Source organism: Podarcis cretensis (assembly GCF_951804945.1).
Source record: "Podarcis cretensis genome assembly, chromosome: 13".
NCBI lineage: Eukaryota > Metazoa > Chordata > Lepidosauria > Squamata > Lacertidae > Podarcis > Podarcis cretensis.
The window spans coordinates 53,400,075-53,418,815 of record NC_137182.1 but is presented as its reverse complement, the minus strand read 5'-3'; the positions used below and the strand labels follow the sequence as shown (position 1 = coordinate 53,418,815).

Sequence of the window (18,741 nt, the reverse complement as noted above, 5' to 3'; positions counted from 1 at the left end):
GCACTGCCCTCCAACATTTCTCCAATGAAAACAGGGGACGCCCTAAGGAAAAGCAAGACATTCCAGGATCAAACTACCATATTTTTCGCTCTATAAGACGCACCAGACCACAAGACGCACCGAGTTTTTGGAGGAGGAAAACAGGAAAAAATATATTATGAATCTCAGAAGCCAGAACAGCAAGAGGGATCGCTGCGCAGTGAAAGCAGCAATCCCTCTTGCTGTTCTGGCTTCTGGGATAGCTGCGCAGCCTGCATTCGCTCCATAAGACGCACACACATTTCCCCTTACTTTTTAGGAGGGAAAAAGTGAGTCTTATAGAGCAAAAAATACGGTAGAAACTGTCCCTGGAAAAGAGGGATGCTTGGAGACTGACCAGCCAACCGCCAGGCTCCGGCGTCTTCCTTACCTGAGAGGGGGGGCCCCGATAGCGCCCCGACGCTTTCCATCAGGTTGATGAGTCCGATCGCCCCCATGATCCGTGCGGGACCCACGATTTCCACCAGAGTGGAGACCCTGAGCGGGAGAACGGCGCCGGCCAGGAACCCGTAGCAGGCGCTGATGGCGAGCACGGCCCCATAGCTGCGCCCCAGGGGCACAGCCAGGACGGAAACCCCTGTCAGGAAGCTCCATAGGGTGAGGTGGTGGCAGAGGCGGAGAGGGCCGCAGGTGACCAGCCAGGTGCAGGCGACGCGGCCTCCGATGTCGGCCACGCCCACGGCGGAGGCGAGGAAGGCCGCCTGGTACTCGTCAAAGTCCAGCTCCCGGGCGTGGGGCACGAGGTGGACCAGGGGCACGAAGAACCCGGCCGCGTTCAGCACCCCAGAGCAGGTGTAGGTCATGAAGCCTCGGTGGCGGAGCAGAGAGAGTCCGAAGAGAGACGAGAGCCGGTGGCGCCAGCTCACCGCCTGCTCTGGGGGCGCTGCCAGGGCATCGTCCTCGGGCAAGGAGAGGGGGCGAAGCAGGGCTCCGCAAGGCAGCAGGTGGAAGACCATCCCGGATACCAGCAGGAGAGCCCCGCGCCAGCCATAGAGGTCCACCAGGAACTGGAAGCAGGGCGAGAGGGCCAGGGAGGCGACGCCGGCGCCCGAGAGGGCCAGGGAGGTGGCCAGGGGGCGGCGGCGCTCGAAGTACCGCGACAGCAAGGCCAGGGATGGCCAGAGGGCAAAGGTGCCTCCAATTCCTGCGTGGGGGAGACAGGCAGACAGGGCGTCAGCGCAGCAAAGGGAGGCAGTTCTAGTCGTAGCCCGAAAACTGAGCGCTTTTCAACGCAAACGTTCCGCCTCCCGGACAACCGGAAACCGGAAGCGGTCGTCCCGGTTTCTGAATGTTTTTCGGGAGCCGAACGTCCGGTGTACGTTTCCAAGCACAATTTGAAGTGTTGGTGCTGACCTTTAAAGCCCTAAATGGTCTCAAAGGCCCAGTAGACCTAAAGGAGTGTCTCCACCCCCATTGTTCAGCCTGGACACTGAGATCCAGCTCCGAGGGGTTTCTGGCAGTTCCCTCATTGCGAGAAGTGAGATTACAGGGAACCAGGCAGAGGGCCTTCTCGGTGGTGGCGCCCTCCCTGTGGAACACCCTCCCACTAGATGTCAAACAGAAGAACAACTACCAGACTTTTAGAAGACATCAGAAGGCAGCCCTGTTTAGGGAAGCTTTTAATGTTTTAATGTACTACTGTATTTTAATATTTGGTTGGAAGCCGCCCAGAGTGGCTGGGGAAGCCCAGCCAGATGAGCGGGGTATAAAAATAATAAAGAATAGAGTTCAAGAACCAAGGTACAACGGTATAGCATAACGATTACAGATATGAAATTATGTATAAATAGCTCTGTAAGCTGGAATAGCTCTGTTGGCGGAGCACGAGACTCTGAATCCCAGGGTTCTGGGTTCGAGTCCCACACTGGCAAAAGATTCCTTCATTTCAGGGGCTTGGACTAGATGAACCTCGGGGGTCCCTCTCAACTCTGGGATAACATGCATGCGTGTTATCCATTTGTAAAAGACATTTTATATCAATGACAATATTGATTTAGAGGGATTTGGAAGCAGCAAGGGAGAACCTACGGTGTGCAGATCTCTCTCTCTCTCTGTGTATAATGTGGCAAGCAAATTCAAATAATGAACCTTTCTGGCCTGTGGCTGGGGGTCTTTACTGCGGAGGAAGGCGGAACAGCTCTTCCACTCAGAAAGAGACTCTGGCTTGACTCCAGACATTCCTTACCTGTGAACACGCCAATAAATATATAGAGCTGTGCCAGGTTGGTGGCGAAGGAGGCGAGGAAATAGCCGAGGCCCGAAAGGAGCCCCCCTGCCATGGCCACGGGACGCTCTCCATACTGAGTGGCCAGTGCCCCTGCCAACGGACCTGAAAATATAGAAGATAAACAGAGGGGCCGATCTGGACCCACGGCTGAGGCCAAGGCTACCCGAAGGATCTCATTCTCCCCTATGGATCTGCCCAGGATCTGAGATCTCTGGGGGAGGCCCTTCTCTCAGGCCTGCCACCCTCCCAGGCCTGCATGGTGGGGACACGGGACAGGGCCTTTTTGGTGGTGGCTCCTCCCAGGCAACTTTAGAACTCCCTGCTTAGAGAAGCCAGACCGGCTTCCCACTTCCTGTCTGTCTGCCAAAAAGGTTGAAGATGCTTTTATAGCTACGAGCCATTGGGGACGGACTGTTTCCTTAAAGTAAGGGCTTTTAAATAATGCCATCCTTTTTTCTTTTTTCTTTTTTTGCTATCTGTATTCACCTGTCTTTATATTGCTTGGGCTCTGCTAATGACTTTGAGTCTTCTGCATTTTATCCCTTTTGCTTTAATCTGAATAAGCTGCATTAAGTCCCAGTCTGGGTAAAAGGTGTGGACAGGAATGAAAATAACAATTAATACTGTTTCCCTATCCAAGGGTGCCCACTTGGATAAAATATTTTGGGGGGGCCCAGGTAAGGCCTGCCTCGCACAATCGATCACAAGACGCGACTCGTGAACACCATTTGAAAGGCAATGTCCATCAACTGGGGGTGGTGCAGACCCCCTCAAATACAGTGGTACCTCGGTTTTCGAACGTAAGCTGTTCTGGAAGAACGTTCGAGTTCCGAAACGTTCGAAAACTGAGGCGCAAAGGGCGGTCTGCCAGTTCAATGGAGAAAATTGAGAAAAATAACATACCATATTTTTCGCTCTATAAGACGCAACTAGTTTTTGGAGGAGGAAAACAAGAAAAAAAATATTCTGAATCTCAGAAGCCAGAACAGCAAGAGGGATCGTTGCGCAGTGAAAGCAGCAATCCCTCTTGCTGTTCTGGCTTCTGGGATAGCTGCGCAGCCTGCATTCGCTCCATAAGACGCACACACATTTCCCCTTACTTTTTAGGAGGGAAAAAGTGAGTCTTATAGAGCAAAAAATATGGTAAACACTCAGCGGAAGCCATTCGACTTCCAAGGCACGTTCGAAAATTGAAGCAGTTACTTCCGGTTTTACAGCATTCGAGTTCCAAAACTTTTGTCAATGGAGATGTTTGAAAACTGAGGTACCACTGTATTTTATTGGGGGGCAAAGGGATCATGGCTTCTACAAGTTGGGTCCTGGGATGCCCAGATGACAAGACCACCCTCTCAGCCTCTCTGATGGGCCAAAGGAAAGCAGAGCAAGATGTTTGGCACCAGTTTGGCTGCAAGAGTTGCAAGAAGGAGGCGTACAAGGCGCCATCCAACCATTTTAGGGACTCCACTCCAGATTTATGTAGGGTTTATTCCTGAGCCTTTTCTTTCTCCTGAAGATATCTGACAAGGCAGCGGAGGTTGAGGACCAGAGTTTTCCTTCTCCAAAGTGGGCTCCCTTCCCAGGTGGATGAGCTCCACCTGCCCCTCAGTTTTTATATTGTGATTTTACATTGCGAACCACCCTGAGAACTGCGGGTATACAAATTTAATAAATAACAATCATCGTTACCACCACTTCCCTCTGTAAAGGTAAAGGTAAAGGGACCCCTGACCCTTAGGTCCAGTTGTGACCGACTCTGGGGTTGTGGCGCTCATCTTGCTTTATTGGCCGAGGGAGCCAGCGTACAGCTTCCAGGTCATGTGGCCAGCATGACTAAGCCGCTTCTGGCGAACCAGAGCAGCGCACGGAAACGCTGTTTACCTTCCCGCCGGAGTGGTACCTATTTATCTACTTGCACTTTGAGGTGCTTTCGAACTGCTAGGTTGGCAGGAGCAGGGACCGAGCAACGGGAGCTCACCCCGTGGCGGGGATTCGAACCGCGACCTTCTGATCGGCAAGTCCTAGGCTCTGTGGTTTAACCCACAGCGCCACCCACAATTGTGTTTAGAAACCAGTCACTCGGTCGTCGGAAACGGCTCGGAATCGGGTACTCACTGGTGAATTTCGACGTGGCCACGGTGATGGACGAAATCCAGGACGTGGCACTCGACGGCTCGTCGAAATAGGCCATGAACTCCACAAAGAAGATGCTGAAAGGCCGCGTGACCCCAAAGACCAGGGCGGACTGCATGAAACACGCCAGCGCGATCGCCCAGCCCCAGCCCCCATCTGGGGGCTCAGAATATACCGGGGGGCTCATGTTGTTTCAGTAGAGGAGCCCCATGAATTCACTGCCAGCACAGAGCAGCGTCCCTATACGGCTGTTTTGCCCTTTGTGGACTCTGCCCCAGAAGCAGCTGCATTCTGAGTAATGGAGCATATATAGGCGACTTCTCCCTCCACCCCCTGAAGTGGCAACTTTCCTATAGGTTCAGCAGAAAGCTTTCTTTTTCTTTTCTTTTTTAAAAGACAGTTAAACCACCAGGTCCCCTCTCCTCCTCTTCCAAACCACGTCAGCGTCGATAAAGTGCTCTCTTTGCCACGGCTGACCCCCTGAACATCGCCTGCGCTTGATGTGACCCGCATTCGAAAGGTTGCCCGTCGTAAACCCCGGGACCAAAGTCTGTGCGGAGGTGTGTCCCTGCGCACCTGCAGTCTGAATACCGGCTGCTGGAAAGCACAGGAGGACAGATCATGGAACTGGAGAGTTGGAAGAGACCCCTAGGGGTCATCTATCCCAACCCGCAGCCGTGCAAAGAATCTGCAATGCGCCACAAGAACACTCTGCTGGATCAGGTCCCATGAAGAACACAAGAGTCCTGTTCTACCCGACCTGCAGCTTCCAGCAAACTGGTACAGTGGTATCTCAGGTTAAGTACTTAATTCGTTCCGGAGGTTTGTTCTTAACCTGAAACTGTTCTTAACCTGAAGCACCACTTTAGCTAATGGGGCCTCCCGCTGCTGCCGCGCTGCCGGAGCACGATTTCTGTTCTCATCCTGAAGCAAAGTTCTTAACCTGAAGCACTATTTCTGGGTTAGCGGAATCTGTAACCTGAAGCGTATGTAACCTGAGGTACCACTGTACTCAGAAACTGCTGCCTCCCAGCCATTGCGTTCAGTAGCAATTCAACCCAAGAAAATAAGTAAAAGGGGTGTGGGCATAGAGGAGTGCAGTTGGACTGTGGACGAACAAGCAAATTCTGGCTGCCATTAACAGAAGTGTAAAAAAGGGTTATTTTACTGGCAGTTGCCTAGATGAAGTCCCTGGTTTTTTGTTTTTTTTTGCTATTGCTTTTGCAGAAACCAAGTTGCACACAAAGCAAATGAGCATTTATTCAAAGCTCTCTGCTTCGACCCATTCTATTAAAATAGTGTGTTTTGTTTTCCAAAAATTCTCGGAGGAAGACAGCAGTGAAGGAGTAATTTGAAGAACAAGAGTGAATTGCGTAAAACGGCTGTGCTTGATTGCATATTGAGGCTGATAGACATTTGTTGGGGACGGAAACCGGGAAAGGGGTATGGGTGGAATAGAAATTGGGAATTTAAAGGGTATATAATTACAACTTGTTTTCTTTTTTATGTCATTATTTGTATGAAAATTGGGAAATTCGTGGAAGGGAATTGTGGTCGATCTTAGAAAATGTTTCAAGATAAGTATTGATGTATAAGTTTGGATGAGAGCTAAGATGAGACAAAGTAAAATTGGTTTTTTAAGTGAATTAAATTAGGTGAGGACTTGCTGAGTTAACAACTTGAATTGGAATACAGAGAGGGGAGGGGCGAGGAGGTCTGAAAAATAAGGTAAAAGAAAAGTAAGCAATTGAAATTCTATGTGTTTTTAATTGTTTTTTAAGTTTTGTGTTTTTGTATTTTTTGTTTTTGTTTTTTGTATTAATTTGGAAATGCTAATAAATATTCATTTAAAAAAAAAGGTTTTGCTTGTCTGCTGTTGTTTTAAAAACGAATAGCGCCTTTTTGCACTGATTTCTTGCCCAGCTGCACGTTTGCTTCCAGAAAAGGATGCTGAATTTGTCCCTGAGCAGTGACTAGCTTGCTCTCAAACTTGGAGAGCGTTTGACGAAGTCTAGTAGCTAGCAGCCGCTAAAAGACAGGTGGGAAATTAAACAGGCTATTGTATCAGGATTTGGCCTGCTTAAATGAGTGAGCAAGGCGAGGTTTACAACTGCATTTGGAAATAAAGCTCTTGGCTCTTGGATCCTGGAAACATCTCTGGTTTACTATCCCTAGTACTTCAAAAGTGCCTGGCTTAAAACCGTCTATCAAAAACTTCACTCTTGTGTCCTATCCCCACCTACTCACTATGGGCCCTACTAAAGCAAACAGTCTAATTGGTCAACATCTATAAGATATCGAGCATCAGAACAACCTGGCTAATTTAAGGAAATTCTGCCCTTGGTATGTTCATTTTCCACCTCTCCATTTCGATTCTCTGGCCGCATATCTGCACAAACTTATTATGCCGAAATACAGACGTGCTTTTACATTTGCAAGACCGGATGTTTTGCCATCTGCGGTACTCGAGGGTCGATTCCAAAAGATCCCACCTGAAAAACGCCTTTGCCCCTGTGGAGATGGCAGCACCGAAACAGCGGCACACGTCCTCCTGTCTTGCACTCTCGGAAAAAAACCCTGAGGAACGAGATCATCACCCCACTCGTACTAACCATCCCAGGGCGCTCAACCGCTGCCACAATGTCCTTTCTTCTATCAGATCAAAATGAGCAGATAACAGCAAAGGTTGCTAGGTTCATAGCAGGGGCAATCAGAATAAGGGCTGCTGATTCAGGACTTTAAATTGTGCTCTTATATCAAATTTCCTTTACTGCGTATACAGTGGTACCTTGGGTTAAGTACTTAATTCATTCCGGAGGTCCGTTCTTAACCTGAAACTGTTCTTAACCTATGGTTAAAGCTATGGTTTTCCCCAGTAGTGATGTATGGAAGTGAGAGCTGGACCATAAAGAAGGCTGATCGCTGAAGAATTGATGCTTTTGAATTATGGTGTTGGAGGAGACTCTTGAGAGTCCCATGGACTTCAAGATCAAACCTCTCCATTCTGAAGGAAATCAGCCCTGAGTGCTCACTGGAAGGACAGATCCTGAAGCTGAGGCTCCAAGACTTTGGCCTCCTCATGAGAAGAGAAGACTCCCTGGAAAAGACCCTGATGTTGGGAAAGATGGAGGGCACAAGGAGAAGGGGACGACAGAGGATGAGATGGTTGGACAGTGTTCTCAAAGCAACCAGCATGAGTTTGACCAAACTGCGGGAGGCAGTGGAAGACAGGAGTGCCTGGCATGCTCTGGTCCATGGGGTCACGAAGAGTTGGACACGACTAAACAGCAACAGCAGTTCTTAACCTGAAGCACCACTTTAGCTAATGGGGCCTCCCGCTGCTGCCGTGCCGCCGGAGCACGATTTCTGTTCTCATCCTGAAGCAAAGTTCTTAACCCAAGGTACTATTTCTGGGTTAGCAGAGTCTGTAACCTGAAGCGTATGTAACCTGAAGCATATGTAACCCAAGGTACCACTGTACTGTAATGTTTTACTGTTGCTATGGCCATTGGCTCATGCGAATGAAGTTTTATCTTATCTTAACCCCCCTGGAAACGGATCGGAGTCGGGTACTCACTGGTGACCATCATCGTGGCCAAGGCGACGGACGAAATCCAGGACGTGGCGCTCGACGGCTCATCGAAATAGGCCATGAACTCCACAAAGAAGATGCCTAAAAGGCGCGTGACCCCAAAGACCAGGACGGACTGCATGAAACACGCCAGTGCGATCGCCCAGCCCCAGCCCCCATCTGGGGGCTTGGAATATACCTGGGGGCTCATGCCTTTTCGATACAGGAGCCCTGTGAGGTCACTGCCAGCACAGAGCAGCGTCCCTATGCGGCTGTTTTGCTCCTTGTGGGTTCTGCCCAAGAAGCGGCCGCATTCTAAGCAAGAGAGGATATACACAAGTGTCAGAGTTTTCTGGCAGAAGTGGATATGGGGTTAGCACAAATATTATAAAACGCAATCAAACAACCTGATTTCCCCTTGCCGCCTCTTTCAAGGCATGTCAACGTTGCGGAAGTTCCCTCTTTGTCACGGGGCGACCACCCCGAAGATTGCCCGCGTTTGATGGCCTGTCGTAAAATCCGGGGCCAAAGTCTGAGTGGAGGTGTGTCTTTGTGAGCACCAGAAATGGCAGAAAGGCAACACAGAACAGAATCATACGATTGCAGAGATGGGAGCCCCCCAAGGGCCATCTAGTCTAACCCCCGGCAATGCAATACCCAAGGAGAGCCCTGCAAGATAATCGATCTAGCCCAGCGTCCTGTTCTCACAGTGGCTGGCCAGAGGCAAGCAGGATTCGAACGCAGGAGCGCACCGCCTGCCTGCCGTTTGCAGCAGCTGGTGTTCAGAAGCGTCACTGCCAGCGAGGACGACATAGAGACATCTCTTTCCCGCGGCTTTTGACATTTGAGAAGGGTATGTTCTTAGGAGTCATCTTCTCTTAACTCCTGTAAATTGTTTTAAACTGTTTCTAACGTTACCTTTTGATGTTGTAGCCCAGCCACGGACCTTAGGGTAATAAAGAAATAATACGCCTTCTGCATTTATCAGAAATCAATATTTTAGTGTGATTTGTCCCCACAAAACACTTCATCACAGTTTCTTTCTATCTATTCAAAGGGCCTATGCTGCAGAATACCAAATGTAACAATTCACTGATAAATGTATCTATGTACTGGCTCACTGGGAAAACTTCAGAAATTCATATAGACACGTGAGCTCAGCTACTCAGCAGCCCCTCTGCCTGAGTGATAATTCCTCGCATCCTGATACCTGATTGCCAGACAGGTAGCCATTCCAGAAATAACAAACCCAGATGACGACAAAAGGGTGGGATTAACTTGGCTGGGAAACAGGGAAATGTAAATATTTTTTTTTGTTACACTTGATGGGTGTTTGGTGGAGGGCAAGGGGAACCATGGGGCAGGGTCCAGGATGCTCAGATTACGGCCACCAGACCTCCCCTTTCATGATGTAACCATGATGTATGAGTGATGTAGTTTGGGGGGGTGTAACATGGGGATTAAAAAAGGTAAAGGTACCCCTGCCCGTACGGGCCAGTCTTGACAGACTCTGGGGTTGTGCGCCCATCTCACTTAAGAGGCCAGGGGCCAGCGCTGTCCGGAGACACTTCCGGGTCACGTGGCCAGCGTGACATCGCTGCTCTGGCGAGCCAGAGCCGCACACGGAAACGCCGTTTACCTTCCCGCTGGTAAGCGGTCCCTATTTATCTACTTGCACCCGGAGGTGCTTTCGAACTGCTAGGTTGGCAGGCGCTGGGACCGAGCAGCGGGAGCGCACCCCGCCGCAGGGATTCGAACCGCCGACCTTTCGATTGGCAAGTCCTGGGCGCTGAGGCTTTAACCCACAGCGCCACCTGCGTCCCTAACATGGGGATTAGCAGCTAATAAAAGTTTGGGTTCTCTTTTGTTTGGGGCTTCCATCTTGTTCCACCTGGTGGCAGGTGGGAGTCCTGTCGCGACAGTCTTCAATAAAGACCAAGCCTGGTACAATGCAATGGAAACAATGGAGTTATATTCAATATAGAATATTGGGAAGGATGCAGTAGAAAAGGTTTAATAATAGGACCCATGGAGGGGAAGGTGGGAAGTCCAGAGATTCGGAGGAATCTGTAAATGTGGATATGTATGGTTGTACTGTTATAACTTTATATTTGCAAACTCAAATAAAAAATATTTCCAAAAATAAAAATCCCTAACAGGCCGGTCCCTCTATCTCTCCAATCCTAATCTACCTCGCAGGGGTGTTGTGCAGATCATGCATAGCTCAGCTGGATAGAGCATGGTGCTGATAACACGAAGGTTGCGGGTTGGATCAGCTGGATGGGACAGTTGGAGCATAAAGAAGGCTGATCACCGAAGAAAAAATAAAATAAAATAAAGACCAAGCCTACTGGCTGCTGTTTTCCTCTGGTATTCCTGGCTGGTGTCCTTGTTTTACGTCCAAGGGAGCCCTCCGATTTCTCCGTTAACAGAGGCAATGGCAGCAGTTTGGCATGCGCTCTTCAGGGTCCATCTCCTCCTCCTTTGCCCACCCCTCAAATCTCACCAAATCCCCTTTTCCCCACATTCCCATTTACGGCCTAATCCTGTGGGGATCTTTGTAACCACCTATCCACAAAGGACGGAAAGCTGTGCCAGATTTTGAGCAAATTTCTCACTTCCTGCCTTTCCCCAGACCAAAGCGACGGTTTGGCACCCAAAATTGAGGCTTTGCTTGTCTTGAGGTGCTGGAAAAGGCTCTCTGAGGGGAGAGGGTCTTTCTCCTCGCCCAGGGAGCGCCAAGAGGTCCAGAGGCACCTCCATCTTCTCTTTGCTAGCGCGATCGGCTAACCTGTCTGCGCCTCACGCTCTGTCTTGTTGGGGCAGACCCCTTAATTCGAAGGCCTGGTGGTCTGGGGGTCCCGTGGGGGTCTCTGCCTTGGCCCCCGATGGCCGGGAGCAGGAGAAATAGTCCGGCAAGGTGAGAAGGGTTGCGCTGCCCGCCAGGAGGAACACTCCAGCCATGAGGAAGGAGGCGGTATAATTCCCCGTGATGTCTCTCAGCCAGCCTGGAACGTAAAAGGTGGTCTTAGCTTTTGAGCTTATTGGCATCGCCCTCCGGTAAAAGATCGTAGGAAAAGCCCTGCTGCAGCCCATGTAACTGTTCTCACAGTGGGAAAGCCAGCAAGCAGAATTCGAACACAAGAGCCACTCTCCGCTCCTGAGGTTAGTGGCACGTGGCATTCGGAAGCATTGCTGCCTCACACTGTGGAGATTAGCCACCCTGGCTAGTGTGATAGGAATTCTGAGGTCTTAGATATATGTTAAATGTTCATAAGCGTACCAACCAAGCACGTACATAGATCAGCACAGGAAGACCGACCTGGAACCATTTTTGATTCCCAAACTGACCAAATGTTTTCTCTGCAAGGTCAAAGGACAAAGGAAAAGCCTCCCCATTGTCTTTTCCTTCACAAATCCTGTCTTAAGGGCACATATAAAAATATGAATAGGGTGTGAGGCTGTGACCTGGCTCTGGAACTCAGTATTTATCATTACAAAAGACTGGCCAGGCTCCCCAGGGTATCCAATCAAGTGACCATTAACAGGTAACCTGCCAGACAGGAGGTAAACAATGCACTCAGATTTCTGTTGTAGACCACCTTTTCTGTGATGTAGGTATGATGTTTGTGGGTGGTGGTCTTGGGTTACACCCCTTCTGTGATGTATGTATGATGTATGGAGGGGTGGTCTGGAGCTCCAGGGAGGGAATTTAAAATGTCTATATAAGGGCGGGCACACCTTTGTTTGGGTTCCTCCTCCTTTCCTGCGGGTGAGGGGAGCACCCTGTTGCAACAGATCAATAAAGATCAGGCTAATTAGCTGCTTTGCTTCTCAATATTCTCTGGTTGGCCTCTGTTATTTTCTCCTACCAATAGGCAACCTATGTAAGGACTCTATATGGGCTCTTGGAAACCCCATAAGGGAAAAGGGCAGATTTTATTTACAACACTAGGAGCCACCAATAGCCCTCTCCACCACGAATCTGACCTCTTTTAAAGTCACCTAGATTGGTGGCAGTCACTGTGGGAGGGAGTTGTTGTTGTTATTTAATTGAATTTATATACCGCCCTATACCCGGAGGTCTCAGAGTGGTTCACATAAAAATATTGCTGTATATAAGATAAAAATAAAAGTGATAACTAAATAATAGGTAAAGGTAACGGGACCCCTGACAGTTAAGTCCAGTCGCGAATGACTCTGGGGTTGCGGCGCTCATCTCATTTTATTGGCCGAGGGAGCCGCGTTTGTCCGCAGACAGTTTTTCCAGGTCATGTGGCCGGCATGACTAAGCCGCTTTGGGCGAACCAGAGCAGCACACGGAAACGCCGTTTACCTTCCTGCCGGAGAGGTACCTATTGATCTACTTGCACTTTGACATGCTTTCGAACTGCTAGGTTGACAGGAGCAGGGACCGAGCAACGGAAGCTCACCCTGTCGCAGGGAGTTGAACCCCCGCCCTTCCGATCGGCAAGCCCTAGGCTCTGTGGTTTAGAAAAAAACAGGTGACCCCCTCCATTCTCTGAATTGTTTTGATTGCCCTTCTCTGAACCTTTCCCAGCTCTTTTCAGTACCCTTTTTGAGGCGAGGCGACCAGAACCCTCCACAAAAGAGCCCTCGGAAGTCTGGGAACAAGGGGAATAAACCGGGGCCCTTTACCTGACAGAGGGGTCCCCACCAGAGCCCCCACACTCTCCAACATGTGCATGAGGCCGATACCGCCCAGCACCGAGTCAACACCCACGATTTCCGCCAGGCTAGCGAACTGGAGTGGGACGAGGGCACCGGCGAAGAACCCGTAGCAGAGGCCGAGGGACACCAGGACGGCGAAGCCGTGCCCCAGGGGCACCAGAGCGAGCGAGACCCCCGTGAGGACAGTCCAGAGGGTCAGGTGGTGGACGAGGCGGCAGAAGATGGCGGTATCTGCCAGCCAGCCGGCCCAAATCCGGCCAAACATGTCCGCCACAGCGGCGGCGGCCATGATAAAGGCGGCTTGGTATTCACTGCAGCCCGCTTCCCTGGCATGGGCCACCAGGTGGGCATAGGGGACGAAGTAGCCGGCGTCGACCAGGACGAAGGCCAAGACGTAGCGCAGGAAGCCTCCGTGGCGGAGTAGCTCCAGGGCGAAGAGGGAAGCCAATGTCTGCCGCCATTTTGAATCCTGGGCCTGGACGTCCGGCTCTCCGTCTCCCTCCCTGGTCAAGGGCCTCAGAAGTGCGGCGGACACCACCAGGTTGAGGGACATCGCCGAGACCACCAGCAGCGCCCCTCGCCAGCCGTACGAGTCCGCCAGGAGCTGGAAGAGCGGAGAGAAGACCAGTGAGGAGACGCCGGCGCCCGAGACGGCCAGGCCCATGGCCAGAGCCCGGGGCTCCTGGAAATAATCGGAGACGGCGGCCATGGAAGGGGTGAACACCAAGGCCCAGCCGAACCCTGTGGTTGAAGGGGGAGAGAAAAGCAGGCGGTGAGATCAGGCAGTGGATCGCAGAATCACAGGCTTGGAAAGGGGACCCGTGCAGGTCATCTAGTCTGACCCCGGCTCGGCACGGGGTCCGGCAGCAACTAACTGCTCTATGGGCTGCCAAACATTGGCGGGGATTCAATCAGGTGCCTTCTGCTCTGTCTCTGAGCTACAACCAAACCCCCCTGGAAATAAAGCAAGTTTGTAGTCCTCATGGATCCAGATAAATGGCTGAGTTAGACAGGGACAGGGATGGGGAACCCACAACCAGTCTCCAGGGGTCGTTGTTGGACTCGTGACAGCTAACGTTAAATAAGTTGGAGTTCTTGTTATTAAATATACCAAGAAAAAAGCACACCAAGAACTCAGTATGAATTTCGATATTGGGAGATTACAAACTCAAACAGAGATTACAAGATTATATCCAATTATGAATCAGAAACCGGTAAGATCATGAATTTACTGGTTTCTGATCCATAGTTGGATATACATATCCTTATGAGTTTGAGTTTGTAATCTCTATTTGAGTCTGTAATCCTTGTCAGAATACATACTTTTGAATGGATTAGTTTTTGTTACAATTGACTATTGATTTGCGAGTAGGGACCACTCCCACTACAGAAACTTGTATTGGCCTGAGTTCTTGGTGTGCTTTTTTCTTGGACAGCTGACAGACCCAGCATCAGGGACTGGGATAGGTTCCCCATTGCTGACCCTATAGCCCCCTTTCCCTCATACCACCAGAAGGCTTTTTTTTTGGGGGGGGGTGGACTGTCCCTTTCCAATTCTTCATGTGGGATGTGAAACGCAAGAGCAGTCAAGTACAACCTTCCTAGAGTTTACACATGGGAGGAATGTTTGTCCAGCCAGCAGGTAAACTTCCTGTTTCCTTCTGGGCAGGGACAGACTTCCTCTGCATGTGTCTAGAGGTGGGCGTGGCCTCACCTGTGCAGGTAACGACAAAAGCACAGGGCAGAGCAGCCATCTCTCTCTTTGACTACATGCATCGAAGAAGCAACATCTGCTTAGTCAAAGATGCTCAAAGGGACTGTCTCCTTATGAGATAGTTTCCAGGTATATGTTACTTTTCTAAGCTAAGTCTGCCTTCTGGGATCCTATTGTGAACAGAATGATGTGTGAGTAAGCCTTTTTTATACTTTTGTAGAAGACTGTGTCATATCTTATCTTTTATGTGGGAATAAGGGGAAAGTACCAGAACAGTTGGGACGCAGGTGGCGCTGTGGGTTAAAGCCTCAGCGCCTAGGGCTTGCCGATCGAAAGGTCGGCGGTTCGAATCCCTGCGGCGGGGTGCGCTCCCGCTGCTCGGTCCCAGCGCCTGCCAACCTAGCAGTTCGAAAGCACCTCCGGGTGCAAGTAGATAAATAGGGACCGCTTACCAGCGGGAAGGTAAACGGCGTTTCCGTGTGCGGCTCTGGCTCGCCAGAGCAGCGATGTCACGCTGGCCACGTGACCCGGAAGTGTCTCCGGACAGCGCTGGCCCCTGGCCTCTTAAGTGAGATGGGCGCACAACCCCAGAGTCTGTCAAGACTGGCCCGTACGGGCAGGGGTACCTTTACCTTTACCTTTTACCAGAACAGTTATTATAGAGGCTTTAGCGAGCCTGAGCAAACACATCCGCTGCGAGTTTAAAAAGGGGAATGTTACTCTGCTAAATTGTGGAACTTGTTACACAAGTTGGAAAGGCGATAATCAAACAATATATCTGCTCCTGCATCCCTGAACATTCTCACACTTCAGTTCTTCCTCTCCTCTTGCTTAGGGAACGGATGAGGGACCATTGTCCCATAGGCCTAGCTCACCAATGTGAATGTGTATCCAAACTAACCTATGCTTGTGGGCATCCTTCTGTCTCAATAAACATCATCATCATTATTAATACCCTGCCCATCTGGCTGGGTTTCCCCAGCCACTCTGGGCGGTTCCCAACAGAATATTAAAAACACGACAAAACGTCAAACATTAAAAACTGCCCTAAACAGGGCTGCCTTCAGATGTCTTCTAAAAGTCAGATAGTTGTTTGTTTCCTTGACATCTGACGGGAGGGCGTTCCACAGGGCAGGCACCACCACCGAGAAGGCCCTCTGCCTGGTTCCCTGCAACCTCACTTCTCGCAGGGAGGGAACCGCCAACAGGCCAGTGGCACTGGACCTCAGTGTCCGGGCAGAACGATGGGGGTGGAGACTTTCCTTCAGGTATACTGGGCCTAGGTATACTACTGTACAAAGGTGAGCATTTGCATCCATTGTCCTAACGACATTTCACCCTGGCCCTGTCCATGTGGCCCTCGAAAGGCTGCCCATTTGAGAATGCAGCCCTCAAACTGCAAAAGGGTCCCACCCCCCACCTGGCTTAGAAGAAGGCGCACCTGAGATGAGGCCGATGCTCAGGTAAAGGTGAGAGATCTTGACGGAGAAGGAAGCCAGCAGCAAACCTAGGCTAGCGAGGAGGCCTCCGGCCATCACCACTGGGCGTGCCCCGTACCGGGCACTGAGGGCGCTCCCCATCGGGCCTGTAGGGGGCAGCACATGCATAATTATGTGGCAAGGTTCTCTTACAGTTGGCAGGAGTTGAGCTTGCTGGATCAATGCAAAGGAGCTGAGCTGCTGGATCAATGCAAACGTTCAGCTACCTCTGTCGCAGGTTTTGCAATCCCACGTGATTAATGTATGGCGCTGTGGGTTAAACCACTGAGCCTAGGGCTTGCCAATCAGAAGGCACGACAGGGTGAGCTCCCGTTGCACGGTCCCTGCTCCTGCCAACCTAGCAGTTCGAAAGCACGTCAAAGTGCAAGTAGATAAAGAGGTACCGCTCCGGCGGGAAGGTAAACGGCGTTTCCGTGCGCTGTTCTGGTTCGCCAGAAGCGGCTTAGTCCTGCTGGCCACATGACCCGGAAGCTGTACGCCGGCTCCCTCGGCCCGTAAAGCGAGATGAGCACCGCAACCCCAGAGTCGTTTGTGACTGGACCTAATGGTCAGGGGTCCCTTTATCTTTACCTAGGGAGTTGACTGTGGCCGGCCATTGCCCAGTTTTCAAAAAACTCTGTACATTTATGTTTCACAGGGTGCAAAAGAAGGGCTTTGCATCTTGCCTGGCAGAGAAACCATGTGCCTTACACCCCTCCTGGGCAGCGCCCGCCCGCCCACAACTCCTGAGCCTCCCCCGATCTGTCAAAACAAAGGGGAAAGGGGGCAGGAGATTGGGGAAGGATTGGGAGTCACGGGCGGGGTGGCGGGCTGTTGCCCAGTTTTTTTAAAACTCTGCGCATTTATGTTTCACAGGGTGCGAAAGAAGGGCTTTGCACCTTTATACAATATGTACGTGTGCTTGGGCCCAGGGTCTTTTGCCTCACCACCCCCACTACTGACTCCCTGTTGCTACTCAGCTTCAAAAGAAAAAAGAAAATAAGTGTGCATGAATTCATTGAAACAAATCTGGTAACCATAGCCTAGAATAGCGCTAGCTTTTTTTGCTGCTGCATCACGCTGCGGACTCAGATTGTGGTTCAGATTGTGGTCTGCTGAGACCCCTCAAAAATTTTTTACGAGCACTCTGGTGCTCTGGCACTGAGCCACAACCCCTTCCCAATGGGTGCCGGAGCCCATAAACACCTTTAACAGGTTCCCCATCCCTGGTACATAAAGAGCCGTTTCCTCGCCGCACGGCATAGGCAGATGTATCGAAATTACTGTTTAACTTTTATGACGCTGGCTGTGCATCGAAAGCAACGTTGGAAATACAGTGGTGCCCCGCAAGACGAATGCCTCGCAAGACGAAAAACCCGCTAGACGAAAGGGTTTTCCGTTTTGGAGGTGCTTCGCAAGACGAATTTCCCTATGGGCTTGCTTCGCAAGACGAAAATGTCTTGCGAGTTTTTCCGACTTTTTTCCCCTTCCCCCCCCTTTTTCTAAGCCGCTAAGCTGCTTATCCGCTAAGCCGCTAAGCCGCTAAAAGCCGCTAAGCCGCTAATAGCGCTAATCCGCTAAGCTGCTAATGGGCTTGCTTCGCAAGACGAAAAAACCGCTAGACGAAGAGACCCGCAGAACGGATTCTTTTCGTCTTGCGAGGAACTACTGTAACCCAGCTGCTTTCTGATTCCTCCCTGACTCTGGGACTGAGGTTATAAGAGCGGAGAGGATTCGGCCGTCCCAGAGCCGGCACTCAAATCTCCACGCTGGAGAAGACCCCCGAAACCTGGAACGCCCCTTACTCGCAAATTGCAGGACGGCGACGCCAAGAGACAGGGCCCAGGAGACGGTGCTGGTGGATTCCTTGAAGTGAGCCACAAACTCGACGAAGAAGACCCCGAAGGAGCGGATCACCCCAAAGACCAGGGCCGTTTGCACAAAACCTGCCAGGACTACCATCCATCCCCAGCTGCTGTCAGGATGCGTGCGAGGGGCCATGGAGTCCTCTTCCTTTGCAGAGATGAGGAGTCTTTGAAAAGAAATGAGAGAATGGAAAGAGAGAGAGAATTAAATTGGTGGCGAGTTACTGTGCATAAGAACAGTACCGGATTTATGTGTAAGGTAAACGAGCTCTAGCTTATGGCCCCAGTCTCTTGGGGGCCCCCAAAAAAATTAAAGGGGGAAAAACTGGATGTACATTTCCAAAATATAAGATTAAAAACAAATAAAATAAAACCTACATACAGCAAGAGTGTTTTGTGTTGTGTAGGCTCCCATTTTGTTATGTGCAAATGGCTTTAGATACCTATTAGGTCCATAAATTACCATATAGCATATAGGTAAAGGTAAAGGGACCCCTGACCGTTAGGTCCAGTCGTGACCGACTCTGGAGTTGCGGCGCTCATCTCGCTTTATTGGCTGAGGGAGCCGGCGCACAGCTTCCGGGTCATGTGGCCAGCAGGACTAAGCCGCTTCTGGCGAACCAGAGCAGCGCACGGAAACGCCGTTTACCTTCCCGCCGGAGAGGTACCTATTGATCTACTTGCACTTTGACGTGCTTTCGAACTGCTAGGTTGGCAGGTGCAGGGACCGAGCAACGGGAGCTCACCCCGTCGCGGGGATTCAAACCACCAACTTTCCGATCGGCAAGCCCTAGGCTCTGTGGTTTAGACCACAGCGCCACCTGTGCACAATTCACAATTCAATACAAAAAAGTGACAATTTGTTGTTGACATATAAAGGGTCCCGTTACCTTCAGTAGCTTAAAGGTAAAGGTAAAGGTACCCCTGCCCGTACGGGCCAGTCTTGACAGACTCTGGGGTTGTGCGCCCATCTCACTTAAGAGGCCAGGGGCCAGCGCTGTCCGGAGACACTTCCGGGTCACGTG

General features: G+C 50.8%; 2 protein-coding genes across 4 annotated transcripts in view; both read right to left on the bottom strand.

Moving 5' to 3' along the window:
- The window catches only part of LOC307202208 (monocarboxylate transporter 13-like), a 148,676-nt gene that overhangs the window by 2,836 nt on the left and 127,099 nt on the right, over positions 1 to 18,741 (bottom strand). For 2 of the 3 annotated variants that reach the window (XM_079952004.1, XM_079952005.1), the window contains exons 2-3: positions 2,225 to 3,195; positions 410 to 1,183 (exon numbers count right to left, since the gene is read on the bottom strand). In XM_079952004.1, coding sequence (XP_079808130.1) covers positions 410 to 1,183; positions 2,225 to 2,318 — 868 coding nt within the window. In that variant the 5' untranslated portion in view covers positions 2,319 to 3,195. Of the gene's footprint in view, positions 1 to 409; positions 1,184 to 2,224; positions 3,196 to 4,378; positions 5,749 to 18,741 lie in introns of those variants that run through there. The other variant, XM_079952003.1, reaches the window with a different exon arrangement.
- Positions 7,936 to 17,869, bottom strand: LOC307201674 (monocarboxylate transporter 13-like; the record flags this gene model as incomplete). Its single annotated transcript, XM_079950969.1, has 5 exons — positions 17,657 to 17,869; positions 15,815 to 15,958; positions 12,627 to 13,400; positions 10,796 to 10,975; positions 7,936 to 8,282 (listed from the first exon to the last, which is right to left on the bottom strand). Exons 1-5 carry the CDS (start codon positions 17,850 to 17,852, stop codon positions 7,936 to 7,938), a joined length of 1,641 nt encoding a protein of 546 aa, XP_079807095.1. The 5' UTR covers positions 17,853 to 17,869.